Raw genomic sequence first — 16,340 nt, forward strand, 5'->3', positions numbered from 1 at the left:
TATCTTAATTTTTCTTCCTCAAATCCTTTAAAGAAATATTGTTGATTTTAACACCTGTTGTGCAAAGTATTCAAGGAATTTTACAAGTTGCGAGAACAAATATCATATAAAGTTCGGCAATAAATACATTTTGTTATAAATATTTGGATTTTAGTAAAAAAAGTTCTTCATATCAATGACTAATTTAACCAATTAATAAAACGGGAAGAAAAGGGAGCGGAAATTGTGTTTTTAAAATATTGAAACTTACTTGTAGACATCACATGGTTTTTTTGAGTCAGCAAACTTCCCAAAACTTTGAGTCAGTGTTTTGGCACAATCCTCAAAGATACCCAGAACCTGAAAAAAACAGCCTCTTTAAAAGTTTGTTTTTATGAGAATATATTGGTTTGTAAGAGAAGATATTGGTTTGTATGCGGAGATATAGGTTTGTAATGCTTGATATTGGTTTTTATGCAGAAATAAAAGTTTGCATGAAGATTTACTGGTTTTAAGAGCTGCTTCATCTTCAGAAATGTTACAAAAGTGTGAAAGTTATTCTATCATGTCATCTAAAACTATACAAACGTTATTTGAAAAAGACGGAAAGCCATGATTATTTAAACTTTTGCGAATAAAAAAACAGTTCTTTGGTTGAATTAAATTTTATACAAGCTGTGATCTAGATTCTCTAAATTTGAAAAAAATCCAGTTTTTTATGATTATTGTTTTAAAAGTTTCAGAATTATTTCAAACATTTCTTTTGTTAATGAAATAGCTTTAAAAAATAAGCTAGGTTTGCTTAAAAAAAATCAACTAAAAAAGGTAATTTCTTTTTAAATAGAATAATGACAAATCAGAAATTACAATCATTTAATAATATTTAAATGGACACCGATTTTCAGTATTAAAGAGAAACATTTATGGGGGAAAATTAACTTATATGTATCACAAAATTATAAGCTGATTTTTAAGCTGATTTTTTTATATACTGGACAAAACTCTTACAATACGTGGGTTTTTTTTTTAAATTTTTCTTGTAGGATTTATGCATTTTTATTAGCCAGCAAATTGTTATTGGTGATTGCATAAAAAAATTGCTTTTATAAAATTAAATCCAACCCTATTTTAAGCTGTATGATGCAGGATTAGCAAGAAATAAGTTTCTTATTTCAGAGGACTCTAAAGTTGTTTCCTATTTGTCTACATGGGATAAAAATTTTTGCTTAATATAAACAAAATAATGATCTTGAAACAAAATTTTAAAAAAATACATAAAGAGAAATAAAGTTAATACGAAAATCCGCTTTGGCATAAATGGTATAATTAACATTTAATGAAAACGTGAAACATCATTTACCATTTACGTCGCAGAGCATACTTATTATTAAATATTTTGTGGGCAAAAATGCTGCTGATTCTGAAAAATATTAGTTGTTGCTCTGCGGATCATGCCTTTGTAGCATAATGAAGTACTACATATAGATCTGTTCAAACAAAACCAAAAGAATTTGGTTGCATTCCCTTACAGTTGCCTCCCCTTATTATTCCGCGATTGTTGAACAAGGAGACTTTTTTAATAATCATTTTGGAGGCTCTATGACGCTCTTCTCTGCAACGCCCATGATTATTTCACATTCATGGTTGTTTCTTCCTAAAATGCTTTGCTGGAGGATTTGACAAACTTTATTAAGTAAAATCCCATAATATTTATTTTGGGCCGGGATAGCCTGGTTGGTAGGGAGCTGGGCCCATGTCCGAGAGTTCGAACTCCGCCGGCCGAAGACTCCCCGTGTAGTAAAATGGTGACTAATGCACGTTAAATCTTTCGAGTCGCAAAGTCCTCCATGTTCCCATAAGAAATCAAAACCTCTGGGGGTACTGAATTGGAGATTGATCGTTCTCTGATTCAGATCAAAATTACGATCTGTGGATGAATGAATGGATGTACGAATAGGTCCGCCCTATAAATGGGCGTGACGTAATGGGTGGGTCAGAAGTCGGATAGTTGGTCATAGATAGCGCCACTGGAAAACAAGAACAATCGCACCTCTCTGCCTTAACAGGCATACGAAAGCAAGCAAGCAATATTTATTTATCGAGCTTTTATTCTCGATAATATTGTCTTGCAAACAAATACCTCGCTTATTTTTCGTTTGGCAATGCAATCTAGTTTGTAATTTCTTTTCAAATAATTTATTAATAAGTTGAGAAATAACAATTTCAGTACATTTTGGCGAGTTTTAGACAACGCATTCTTTTTTCAAATTTAAACGTAAAAAATCGAGCTTCTATGTAATTTTAAAATCTCGAGAGAAGAATGAATTTTTCTTCTTTTCTGTGTAACAATACGGTTATTACTTAAAAGAGAAAAAAAAAAACTTTTGAAACTTTAATAATTTTTAAAACGCGTTCGACAAAATTTCTAACTTTTTTTATGCATTTTTAGCACGATTTATGTTCAATTCACGCATAAAAATGGTCTTAGAGAATGTCAAATTTTAACTCTGTGAGCTGGAAAGAGACCCACGGGATTTTTTTGACTGTGAGTTTTTTTAATTAATACTTATCAAACTATTTATCAAATATTTTTTTTTTGTTCCATCGTACTTTCCGTATATTTTTTTTTGTATACCTTCAAGTTCATAGGTCTAATAGTTTTATTGTAGCAACACTTAAAACCTAAGTTAAACACCTAAGTTAAACACCTAAAACAGAAGCGCGTACTCGCCTGAAACGATTAAGAAACAGCAACTCACATATTCGTTACTTACACTGCATATTTTGTTTATTTATCTACTTACAGATTTTCATTTGTTAAAAACGTAATATTCTAACTAGGTAATAATATTTTTGTTGTCAAAAATGAATTTTGTTGCTAAATTTCCAAGAACAAAATTAATGTCCGTTTTAATTCTTACTTCCCGATAATAATTTTAAAATAATCTAAAATCAACCTGTTAAGTAGAAAGGAAAACTTTTTTTTTAATTTGTATTTATTTTGTTTTTCGCACATTTTTAATGATTTTTTTTATCTTTAGGTTAACTACTTAACGATTCAAACATTTTTCACCCAAATTTATAGAAATACAAATAATTGTTTGAGATATTATTTGGTAGAGTACTTGTTTGTGAACACAAATGTGGAATTCACCAACAAACGAAATTTTTTAGTCAAATGCATATACAATATTTTTGGCTCAAATATGTGCATTTATTTTTTTCATTGCATGGATGTTTCTCAACTAGAACGATGCGATTTTAAAACTATTATAGGAGACCAACACTTTTCAACTTAGAAATGTTCCTAAAAAATTACAATACGTGTCTATATGAGCAAAAATTATAAACATTTTTATTTATTAAACTCTCACAATTGAATTCGTAGGGGCCGAGATAGCCTGGTAAGGCACTGGGCCCATGACCAAGGGGTCGTGGGTTCGATCCCTGCCTGTCGAAGACTCCCCGTGTAGTAAATGGTGACTGATGCACGTTAAATCTGTGTACTCTCTAAGTCCTATATGTTCCCATAACAAATGAATACCTCTGGGGCTGCTGAATAGGAGATTGATCGTTCTCTGATTCATTACAAAACTACGATCTGTAGATGTACGATCTGTAGATCTGTGGATGTATGAATGGGTCCGCCCTATAAACGGGTGTGACGTATGGGTGTGTCAGAAGTCTAATTATTGACCATAGATCGCATTCCCTCTGCCTAAATGGCATATGTCAACAACAATTGAATTCAAATGCACATGTTAATGTCTGTTTTTCTCCTTAGTTCGTGATGATTAAAAGTATAAGTTCAATTCGTTATTTAAGTGGGATAAAACCAACTTAAAATTTTTTCTTTGTGATTACATAGCTTTATGGACATCAAAAAGTAGTTATGATCATCAAAAAAATTTTAATAACTTTTTTTTAAAACTTTTAGCCATCTTTTTTTACAATGCAGGCCACTCTTGATATTTTTTTAGTACCGAGAGATGTAATATTATGGAGCACAATAAATGTGTTTCTGACTATTACAGCGCCACCTATTCGTGGATTTTCGTTTCTAAAATTATTTATTAAAAAAAATTATACACATCAATTTAATTATTTCTAATTCTTTCATCCTTATTTGGACTAATAAATGAGCATTTTAGAGCCCTCTCAGAAGCGGGACTTTTTTTTATTACACCTGTATTATACGAAAAAAAAAATTAAACTAATTTCTTACTTTTCTCAGAGCATTAGAGCCAAAAAATAATTTATAAAACAATTAACCTTGAAAACATTTATTAAATGATTGCAAAAATTTAAAAAAAAATTGATTTTGGATTGAGCTGTTTTTGATGTCAAACGACATTAATCTATACAATCGTTTCTTCAATGAAACAATTTAACATTTTTGTTGAACTTACCCTTTTGAGTTTGCCAGTGGAAAATGTTGGAGAAAGAATCATTCGAATTCGTTTCCAATCGTCCCCTCCTATAACTATCAACATTTTGGCGATCATATCTTCTCCTGTTTCGAATTCCTGAAAAAAATATTGATTAAGTACAACACAACATCGGCATATTTTAAAATTAAAAACACTAGAAAATATTTTTGTTATTAATTTATATTTTGTATAAGTGTTAAGAATCCGTATATGTTTTCTACTCCAAATTCACTCATTCTCTTTGCTGTTTTAAATAAATAAAAGTAACATTCACACTTTGTCATATTTAGTATCGATTGAAAAACTGCTTGTTTGCCAGTAGTGGTCTTAGTAGATCCGATATGGATGATTGTCTTTTACTAAAAATTATGGACTATACGTTGGCAGCCGTGTGTTCTAGATGGTGCTTACCTTCAAAAACGATACCATTTTTACAGTAAATGTCCGTGTTAAGATCACCTTCTGGCACCAAAAAATATTACAATTGCCCACTATTCTCTCCAGAAGCATTCATCATGATACGAATTTACATTCACTTCAAATGCTCTCACGCGTATACTTGCTAATAATTTATACGCAATCTGCACGATTACAGATCCAAATTAGAATCTATATTTTACTTATCTTGGTAGAGAAGTATATTTTTTTTTTTATTTCGCTTGCATGAAATTTCAGGATTAGATCATTGTTTTTCCTGTTTATGTCCTTAAAAAATTATCAAACGAAGACACTGGACAATCACAAGTAACGATAGATATATTTGGAGTGCTAACATATTCCGGATTTTGTTTATAAGAAAATTAAACGTTTACGAAATTTCTGTGAAATGCAAAGATTACATACTGAATGGTCTATGAATGAAGTAAAATCTTTCACGTAAAGATCTTTCACAAGTTCTGGATCAGATACCATTAAGGCTGGTGTATTTGCATCGTAATACCTGAAATTAATGTAAATAAACATATAATTTAGATAAATATGTCGTGTATATTATGTAATGTGTTATTGAATTATAAAAATAGAAGTTTAATGAGCTATTTTAAAGATTATAAGCAATATTAAAAATGCATTTTTATTACATCAAATGATTTTTAGATTATCATTTTTACCAAAATAATTGGTGAATAATTTGGCATAGGATTTTTTTCCCCGCAAAAATGATTATTTATATGAAATGTACAGAGCATAAGTAATGTTAGTAAGATTTAAACAGGATTATCTTAAAAATTATTTGTTGACTTGATTTATTATAGCCTTAAACGCCTCATTAGAAGAATGTTGTGAATTCCTTGTAACGAATAAAAAACCCTGCAACTCACTCGAGGCCAGGCGGGCTTTATCAAAGCCTGAGACAGGTTCATCATTCGAAAATATCATAAGGCTCAAGTGAGCTTGTACTCAGAGAAAGTTCTCATCATTAGATATTCAAACCATTAAAAATGCATCTTATTAAGTGAAGATCCAACTATTAAACCAACGGTTATTAAATTGTTTCATTTTTTGTGCACTATATTTTGTATTTAAAACTGTAGCATTTCAACTTTTATTGGAAAAATGCCAGTTTTTATCGTATTTTATATTAATTACAACAAAAATAATTGCCACACTTAACATTTTATTTAACATTTAATTAGGAGGAAATAGCTGGTCTGTTCCCTTAAGCTAGCACATTTCTGAATATAAACACCTCTTACAACTTCTCTCTCATATTTTCCTCAATTAATTCTACACCATACTTATAGATATAGACACCATACTTATAGACTTATAGATATATTCCTTCAAATGTTTTCGTCCTATTTATGCATCTTAATATGATATTTTTTTTTAAAAAAATAATTGAATCTTTATAACTGTCTTGTGGAGCCGAGCACAGTCGGAGTTATTTAAGTTGTGTAGATACCTGTTTCTTTTGATGATGAGTAAAAAAGTTAAAAATTTTATATGATCTCCTATTGAATCATAGTACTTTTTTAAAATTTATTAAGTTGTAATCTCTCTCTACCTCTCTCCCTCTCTCTTTCTCACGGAGCCTAGTCACAGTCCACATAGATGACCAGACTTTTAAAATTATTTATTGATGAGTAAAGAAATTAAAACATTAAAACATGAGTCGTAGTTTCTCTCTCTATATATATATATATAACTCATTGAGTCTAGTCGTAGTTCACAAAGTTGTATGGATATTGTCAAAATTGTTTCCTTTCATGAATATAAAAAATTACCGTTTAATACGAAAAAAAATTCGCTTAATGAGACGTAATTTCTTTCTCTCATTGAGACAAGTTGTAATTCATTTAGTTGAGTGAATATTTTCAAATCTATTTATTGAAAAATATAAAAAAAATTTAATTTAATATAATTTAAAACTTTCTCTTTTATTGAGTCATAGTTTCTTATTCATAAAGCCTAGTCTTAGTTTACTTGGTTGTGTATATATTTTACAAACTGTTTATTGAAAAATATAAAAATTTAATATAATTAGAATAGTCTCCTTTGTTGAGTCGTAGTTTCTCGTTCATTGTGCCCAGTCTTAGTTTACTTAGTTGTGTATATATTTTCAAAACTATTTATTGATAGGTAAAAAAAAAAATTAATAGAATTAGAATATTTTCCTGCATCGAACCTATTCGTAGTTCACTTAGTTGTGTACAGGTTTTCTTAATTGTTTTATGTAATGATGATCTTTTACTCAATACATACCCATAAATTCTGCCATACTTTTTGTACCGCTTAACATCTAATTCTTCCAGGCACTAAAAATAAATTTTTTCTATTAGATTTTGGCTGATATTAAAAATCATGCTTGTCAGATCTTTTATTTATCCGTAAAATGAATAAAAACTGGTTCCAGAAATATTTCATTTTCACCTTTTTTTAGGAAGAAGAAGTTGTCTATAACTACTGCTACTTACTAACATTTTTGAAATATATAAACTGCTGTTTGTAGAAAATGCAACACCATGAAGGAATCATCAGAATCAAATGAAATTCGCAGCAAATGTCAATTATAGGATATTATGCAAATTAATAAAGTTTCAGAGCCATCGCGCGTGCGTGGCGCGCGCAGCGCCCTCTGAATTGATGCTGAAAGCGTATAAATAAAGTGCTGTAGCGGGACGTTGAAAATAGTCTATGATTATTTGTTAGTGGCAAACGTTTAGTGAGACCTGAGTATGCCTCCACGACGGAAGAATAAGAAATTCAAGCAACTTACGGAGTTTGAACGAGGGAGGATAATCGGCCTTCGAGAAGGAGGATTTTCCTATCGCGCAATAGCAGCTCGTATGCAGCGGAACAGTTCCACAGTGATGCGAGTTTGGAAGCAGTGGACCGACGAGCACCGAACAACTCGAAAAACAGGCACTGGACGACAGAAGGTGACGTCAGAGCGCGATGATCGACACCTGCTCCGCATGGCGGTGAATGATCGCACAGCTTCCTCCAGGCAGCTGGCAGCACATTGGTCTACTGCTACAGGTGTACAATTGTCGGCTTCGTCAATTCGTCGTCGTGGATTGCGTACAAGGGTGCCATTATACAGGATTCCCCTCACGGCGGATCATCGACGGCTGCGTCGGCAGTGGGCTCTTGAGCACAGAGACTGGCGAGCTGATTGGCACCAAGTTGTCTTTTCAGATGAATCACGCTTCAATTTGTGGACCCATGATGGCCGTGTTCGTGTTAGACGTTATGCCGGTCAACGCTGCCTTCCTGAGTGTATTATTGAACGACATAGTGGTCGAACACCCGGAGTTATGGTCTGGGGTGCGATTTCGTATCATGGACGATCCAATTTGATACGAATTGAGGGTAATCTCAATAGCAACAGATACGTCCGTGAAGTGCTACAGCCCGAAGTCGTTCCTTTCCTTCAAGGCATCCCTGGAGCTATCTTTCAGCAGGATAATGCACGCCCACATGTTGCGCGGACTGTTAGAGACTTCTGTTCAGCACAACGCATGCAACTTCTTCCTTGGCCTGCTTATTCGCCGGATATGTCGCCTATTGAGCACGTGTGGGATATGGTTGATCGGCGTCTCACTCGTGATCCGCGTCCTGCAGTTTCCAAAGACGAACTTTGGTTGCGCATACAAGCGATATGGAATTCTCTTCCTCAAGCAGATATTCAACATCTGTTTGACTCCATGCCACGTCGTATAGCAGCACTTATTGCAGCGCGTGGTGGCTGCACCAAATACTGATTTCGGACGCTTAATTTGTTTCTTTTGTTTTGAAAATTTCATCATTTATTTGTATCAGTACAAGTCGTTTCTGCATTAAATTTCATTTGATTCTGATGATTCTTTCATGGTGTTGCATTTTCTACAAACAGCAGTTTATTTAAAAGTAAAGCACTCCCTCAAAAACTATGGGGACACTTTCGATAAAAGTGCCACAATTTTGAGACTAACATCATGCGCATCGACAGCCTTTACTCCGCAGCTGGTATCCGTCGATCTGCCTATGGGGTGAAATTCGAATCGTCAACGTAGATAAAATATACACAAGACATTTCCTGCATGTATAATTATATTTTAATTAAAAAAAAACTCTTAAACCGAGTGTTTTTCCAGAAAAACAAAGGTAAAATTGAAATGTCTTTACTGCCATTTTTTTTCCCGGCAGATAAATAGTAGTTTTTAGAAAGCCTTTTTGACAATGGTTAAAAAAAAAAAATTTAAGGTAGAAAAGTGATAAAAAAAAAGTTATGATTAAGTCCATTGGATAATTTCTTTTACTAGCCGCAATTTCAGTCATTTCGGAAAAATATAAAAGTCCTAGTTGTCCTAATGAATAAACCCCAGCAGCGAAACAACTTTGGCTATCATTGGACCAATTGACACGAATCTCAGCTCAATAAGAGTTCAAAGGACCAGTATTGGACCTTTATAGAATTGTCTGATTCACCCGATATTTTTTATTTATTATTCACCCATTATAGGCCATATATTGGCCCTGTATAGACCGATAGTGGCCCGACATAGGTCATTTATTGAACCAACATAAAAAATATAGACATCCCAATATTTGGTCTCTCGGTGCATGTTCATATATAACCTATATTGAGCCAATTTGAAGCCCAGATGGGACCAAGGTAAAATTGTTGCTAGGGAAGAACTATCATCATTATCATAGTTGGCCAGACAGCCCAATGTGGGCCCATGCCTTCCTCTGAAAATTTCTCCATAACGACTTCCGATTTAGGGAAGAACTATATTTTTGTAAAATTATGAGTAGGAACAAAGCTGTTTTATAATTTACCTATTGCTGAATGAATTGATGCATGCGTACTTCTGCTATCGAAAAGGAAAAGCGAAAATTATTTCCTTATTACAGTTTTAATCCTTTACGCTTGTATAGGAAACTCACGGAACTTTTTGCACACACAAAATAAGAAGAAAAAAAAAACTAGTGTTTGGCTTGCTCGAAATAGAATGGAAAGAACAGTTATTAACGTTAACAAATGTCACGTTGAAACAACCAATCAGGATCGAGATACCCAAACTACGTCACTTGCAGGTATCCCATTCTGATAACACTTTGCAGGATCGCAATATTGATGTAAGAGTGTTTTTAGGATTAAAGCGGTATTGAAAAAGGAAAGAACTTCTTCCACTCATTTTAGATCTATGCAAATTTCATAAAGGGTGTAAATGACATTGATCTTTCAAATGGGTGCTGACAGTTTTGCAAAGTAAAACCTTGCAAAACATTTGCTACCAAAAGAAAAAAAATTTTCATCGAGTTAGTAAAGAAGTTTTCGCATTATTTTGTCTGTAGGTTGTCTATAAATTCCTCAATGCATTGATTAAATAAATGTTATTTAAATGCCATACTTACAGTTCGCAGAATAGGCAGTAAATTTCCAACAAATGGTAAAGGTTTTATGTAGGGTACATTTTTCTCTTTCCATAAGTTATGATTCCGTACGGAAAACCTAAATAAAGAAAACTGAGTTTATCTTCAACACCAGACATTTTTTTTCAAAACAAAAAGTGACATAGTGTGTTTCCTTCAAAACAAAACAATCAAAATTTTTTTCAAAACGAAAAAATTTGATTGTTTTGTTTTTGAACTCATGAATTTTTAAACTTTTTTTTTCTTTGCTAACTGGCAACGGGATGCTTGATGATCTGATTTCGTTCATCATATTTTAAAGTGAAAAACTAAATCGAAGTTTAAATTCTTTTGATATTCTTAAATTTAAAATTTAATTATCTAATGTTAATAAGTTAAGTAATTTAATTATCTAATGTTAGTAATGTATTAAATATCCCCCGTTCTGTAAAATTTATTGCAATTACAATTGATAGACTTAATTCAATTTACAGAGAAGGTAGGTGGAAATTAGAAGGTTATATCCGGAACGACGGTTATATTTTTATAACCGTAAAAATCAAGTGACAACAAACAACACATTAGTTGATAGAATCAACCAAGAATCACTTCAAAAACAAAGTATCAAATGGTGTAAACATTATTACAATTTTTAAAAAAACTAACATCTTATTTATTTAATTTTTAATATTCAAAGATTTTTTTAATATCATATTTATTAAAAGTCAATAAATACAAATAATCAACATATTAGTTGACAGAATGAAAAAGCAAACTTTTGAATTTTAACGATACAGAAAGCGTGAATGCGCACATTTCCTACGTGAATTGCTGAACCCCCCCCCCCCGATTCTGCACTTTAACGAATTATCCTAAATAATCGAAATATCCTAAAGATTAGCTTGGTAATGTGGAAATTAGCATGACTTTTTAGTTTTAGTATTAGCGTTTACAACGCCCATTCAATCACTCTTATTATACAAACATAAAAATAAAATAAAAAACTATCTTACCGATAAAGTAAATAAAGGAAGAGAACTCCAAAGACTGCAGTTGAAACATAGACATCCAGAAAACTTTCCATTAAACCCATAGCTAAACAAATTACTGCTCTGGATTTTGCACTCTTAATCCCGCATCCTTTGTGCACTTTTCATTCGGCATATATAATAAAATCGAAATCAAAATAGATTACCGTAACATCTGAAATTAGATTAGATAAGTAGGGTGACGCAAATATTTTTTTTAAAAAAAAGAGGAGAAAAAATGTATGTATCTAAATTGAGTTCTACACTATCAACCTTGAAATGAAATGAAAGATAAAAACGAATGCTATCGAATAAGAAAACATTTTATCAAAACAAGAGTGCAAGTCATCAAAAAAATTTAACTTTATTATTATAAATATATATCTTTTTTCCCCCTTAAAACTTGTCAATAACAAAAAACGAGGAAGATAATGCTATCAAAAGATAAGAATTGATAGGTTTACTGATAGTATAGATATTGAATAAAGATGTGTTATCTGATGTAGTTTAATAATTTGTGGCATATACATATAAGGTAAATCAGATAAAGGTAACATTAAAATGTAATTATACTATAACAAAAGGACAAAATTGTTGGTTCACCATGTATGGACTCCATTTTATGGAAAATCCGGTAAGAATGCATAAAACATACGGAATTTAAAAAAATAATAAATTATGAAACAATTCATGTGGCAGTAGTTGGAGACATACATGGCAACGTTACTTTTAAAAAGTAACGAGTAAAAGTACAAGTATTTTTAAAAAAAGTAACGAGTAAAAAGTAAAAAGTTCTTATTTTAAAAAGTAACGAGTAAAATGTAGAAGTAAAAGTACAAGTACTGAACAAAAAAAGTAACGATTTAAAAGTACATTTCCAGGAAATGGAAAATTCAAAGTAACCTAAACTTTTATTGAATAATATTATGTTCTTTAATGTTTTTCCAAAATTGTTGCTATTTATTTATTTATTTTTAATTTTGAAAGTTATGGATATTAATTTATTTTTAAATTCGGAAGAGTATTATAATATAATTTTATAATATAATCGTATAATATAATTTTATAATCAAATATAATTTTAATATCAAACTTTTTATGGATTTGCACGAAAAAGAAATTTTATCTATTGATTTTAATTTTTAGTTTATTAATTTTATTTATTTAAATTACCATTGATTTAAAATTGTTTTACTTTTTAGAAACACGTTTTAAAAACACAAACGTAAACAAAGCAAACACGGGGTTTCAGATAGCTTTGTGATCTTTGAGCTAGTAAAAAATAATTTAATGTGCAGTATAAGTTGAAACAGAAGGTATTTAAACACGAAATTAGCCGTGAATGCATGTATATTGCACATTAATTTTATAAATTAAAAAAAAAACATAAGTATTTTTTTTAATTGAATTTTTTTTTTAAAAAAGCTTACCGAGTTTTAGAAAAAAGTAACGATTTCATTCGATATTTCCGTTACAAATACTTGTACTTTTTCCTTAAAAAAGTAACGAAAGTACAAGTAAAAGTACTAAACTTAAAAAGTAACGAAGTACAAGTAAAAGTACGTACTTTTTACTTGTACCGGCGGTACAAGTAACGAAAGTAAAAGTACTGCCATATATGGTTGGAGACTATTAATTTTTAACTTATTTATTATTCTTTATTTTTATGAAGTAATTCGTACTTCACGACCCAAAGAAAGTAGGCGTTTTTAGATTATTTCATTCTTTTGCAAAAGCTGAATAAGCATAGAACAAATAAAAGAACCAAATAATGCATACGTTGCTGCGAATAACCGAAATTAATGGTTGTCAACTTCCACCGGCGAATGTTGACAATCATACAGTCGATTAATAAAATGACCGAAATACATACTAAGGTCTAGTTAAGTGACACTGCCGGTATACATTTGCCCGGTATTCCCTACACTGATGTTTTTTTTTTAATGTTCAGTGCCACTGCTTGGTATACATTTCACCAGTACTCCGAACTCTGATGTTTCTTCTAATCTATCCTCAACAGATATTAAAATATCGAATAATTATAATAATATTAACAAATAAATTAATATCAAATCTGTTATAAAAAATATTTTGGACATTCACCAAAGCGACTAGGTGATTGTTGACATTTACCGGTGAAATTCGACATTCTCTTCATTTCGGTCCTTCACGGAAACAAACATACAGGGTGTCTAAAAAATGCGGTCAATAAGAATTTTTGATTAAAAAAAATACACATTTTCTAATTGAAAAGTGAGATTTTTTAATTACTTGCGTTACATAAATTACTCATTAGTTATAAAAGGAATAGCAAGTTAGATAAATGACATTTTTTCGTGGCAGTTTTCAATGGTCGTTTGTGATCATTGAAAACTGCCGACCACCGCTTGTTCAAATTGGCCAAATTTCGTCAATGAAACTCTCAACTTCCCCCTTCAAAGTGTGAGTATAGTTGTGGCTTGTTGACAAAATTGTACTTAAATTTCGAAAGAAAAGGAAAAAGGAAGGTAAAATGTCTTAACGGTGTTAAATCGCGTGATTCAATTAATTAAAATATTGTTTACGATCACAAAAAAAAATATTTTTCTTCACATAGGGTTTTATATAGCTTTGTCTATTAGTTGTCCCGCTATATTCGTTTCAAACATTTCATAGCAAACTTGGCGCACTCTTTAAATTTTGCGAGGAATGGTGGTTTTAAATAGCACTTTAGTAAATTTTGAGCCTACGATTCGGATAATTCTCTATGTCGACTTAAAGCCACACAGCTTCAAATAGATGGATACCAGATTTTCGGCGAAGTAAAGGCGTCGTGCGCACAATACTAATTTCATTGTTACAATCATGCCGTTGATCCCGATAGTGTGGAGCTTACCTCCATGAAGCCTACAATTGACTGCCGCGAGAATGCTTTACTCTTCATTTAATGAAAAGCCAAACAAAATTTTAAGTTTAATACATAGTGTTTTTGAACCCGACATTTTACCCCCTACTGTGCAAATGAAGTCACATTTGAAGAAACAAATTTATGTTCCCTGGACAAAAAATAATCACTGAGTTTTCATATACGATTACTTTAACACTGTTTTTCAAATGTCTGACATCATGGAAAATAAAAAAGCTATAGTTTATGTGCCTTACAGTTGAAGCAGTTAACTGATTTTAAACTATATATATAATCTAGCAGTGTATTTGGGCTTTACAACGGACGAATAACTTAAATATTTTAAGAGTTATTGAACCTTTTTTTAAAAAGTGCCAATTTGGCGACATTTTTCCACCGAAAGAAAAACTATAAAAACCTCTGCCTTGTTCTCAGTTTTTGCAAATTTTAATGAGCCCAGGTAATGCCGCAATGGAGCAAGTTTTTAAGTATTAAAAAATTAGACCACAAACGCTTTTTATTTTCACAAAACTTTAGCGTTTCCCCATATTGACGTTTCGCGCCATTTTCAAAATAAACCTAGACAACGCTGGTTTTTGATTCGTTAAACTTGACCTAACAGTCATAAGTAACAGTTGTAAACTCACAGCAATTATATAAATAACATATTTTTCGCTAAAACAGTATCATTTCATATGACGACGGAGCCTTCGAAAAACAGGTTTAGAATTCAGAAAATGGTATAAATTGAATAAAAATTTTTTTTTTTTTAAATTACCTTACCTAGATCAGCCATGGTTTTGATTAATACCTTCAAAGACAATAGAATAATTTGCTTAAAATGAAACTTTAAACTCCAATTAAGTGCTTTGAATGGAAAGAATGAATATGTTATTAGCTCTAATTATTGCATAAAATATGAAAAATCGTGAAAACTGAAAATTAAAAGAAATGGATACATAATTTCAAAAATACAAATTTACAGTGTAAGACGATTTCGTTTCTGGAAGAACATTAAATCTAAAAGATGAAATAAAGTTTTTACCGATAAACCTGCGAGATTCTGAAAAACCGAATTTTCAAGCTGCATGAAAAATAGAATAATAGTCATCGAGCAGAATGACGCTTATAAAAATTAATAAAGATAAACAAAATGCAGAAATTAAATGCTGAGTATTTATCTTTTAAAAATCGTTCTAATTAAAAATCATAAACCTTTATAAGGAATTTTCAACAAAATCAGGGTCTAATTAACAAATAGCTTAATAAGTGTACTAATTTTCATATTTAAGAAATAAATACATTTACTAATGAGTGAAAAAATTCTTTTTGGAAAATATAATATTAGCAGTAGCAATGAAGAGAAAATAAAATCGAAAAGAGGAGACAAAAAGCGAGTTTTTTTTATCTTGTAACATTTGTAGGCGTAAGCCTTAAAATTTAAAGTGATTCAAATCTCATCAAAAACAAGATGGCAAAAAGTTTAAATATGAATAAGAAAGAAAAACAATTAGATTTTTCTTACCCCTTGATTGGCAAAAAATAAATAAATAAAAAATTATTTTTCATTGTTTCAAAAATATAAATAACTTCTTATGACGGACAATTTCTTAAATTTTAAACCATTAGAAAGTAAAACAATAAATTGGACTAAACTCTTTTTTTAAAAATGATATTTACAAAAGAGAATAAATCAGGACCATATATATATATATAATGTGGTAGAGTTCTTTGTTAAAATCCATCAGCCGACTTTGGCAGGATTAAAAGGGAAACTATGACGTAACTGAAGGAAAGGTGATAAAACAGAAACTGCCGATTTCCTAATTAGCCAGTTTATAGATCCATACACATACACACAAGCATATATATATATACATATATGCGTGTGTGTTTGTGTATGGTTCAAAATGTTGAGAGAACATGGAAAAAATAACATAATAATGAAAAAAGACAACAAAAATTTTTTTTTAAAAATTAATAAATTTTATTTTATTATTCTGTAATTTTTGACATGTTTCCTTTACATTTTGAAATGTAAAACATTCTAAACACCAATATATTTTATTTATTTATTTTTTATTTATTTATTTCATTTTCTTCATCACAGATGAATGTTGTAAAACAATGGTAACCATAAAAAAAGAAAAGAAATCGACCTAACGTCTAAGGCTCTTT

General features: G+C 30.9%; 1 protein-coding gene across 2 annotated transcripts in view; it reads right to left on the bottom strand.

The window, feature by feature from the left end:
* The window catches only part of LOC107448085 (cytochrome P450 3A11), a 30,114-nt gene extending 14,164 nt beyond the window's left edge, over positions 1-15,950 (bottom strand). The window contains exons 1-7 of one of the 2 annotated variants that reach the window (XM_071184312.2): positions 15,688-15,950; positions 11,264-11,453; positions 10,254-10,350; positions 7,113-7,165; positions 5,253-5,349; positions 4,389-4,505; positions 251-339 (exon numbers count right to left, since the gene is read on the bottom strand). In XM_071184312.2, the coding sequence (XP_071040413.2) occupies positions 251-339; positions 4,389-4,505; positions 5,253-5,349; positions 7,113-7,165; positions 10,254-10,350; positions 11,264-11,343 (533 nt within the window). In that variant the 5' untranslated portion in view covers positions 11,344-11,453; positions 15,688-15,950. Of the gene's footprint in view, positions 1-250; positions 340-4,388; positions 4,506-5,252; positions 5,350-7,112; positions 7,166-10,253; positions 10,351-11,263; positions 11,566-15,687 lie in introns of those variants that run through there. The other variant, XM_043046499.3, reaches the window with a different exon arrangement.
* Positions 15,951-16,340: the final 390 nt, after the last annotated feature.

This window comes from Parasteatoda tepidariorum, chromosome 10 (assembly GCF_982258835.1).
Source record: "Parasteatoda tepidariorum strain Cologne lab strain chromosome 10, Ptep-v5.0, whole genome shotgun sequence".
In the NCBI taxonomy this organism is placed as follows: Eukaryota; Metazoa; Arthropoda; class Arachnida; order Araneae; family Theridiidae; genus Parasteatoda; species Parasteatoda tepidariorum.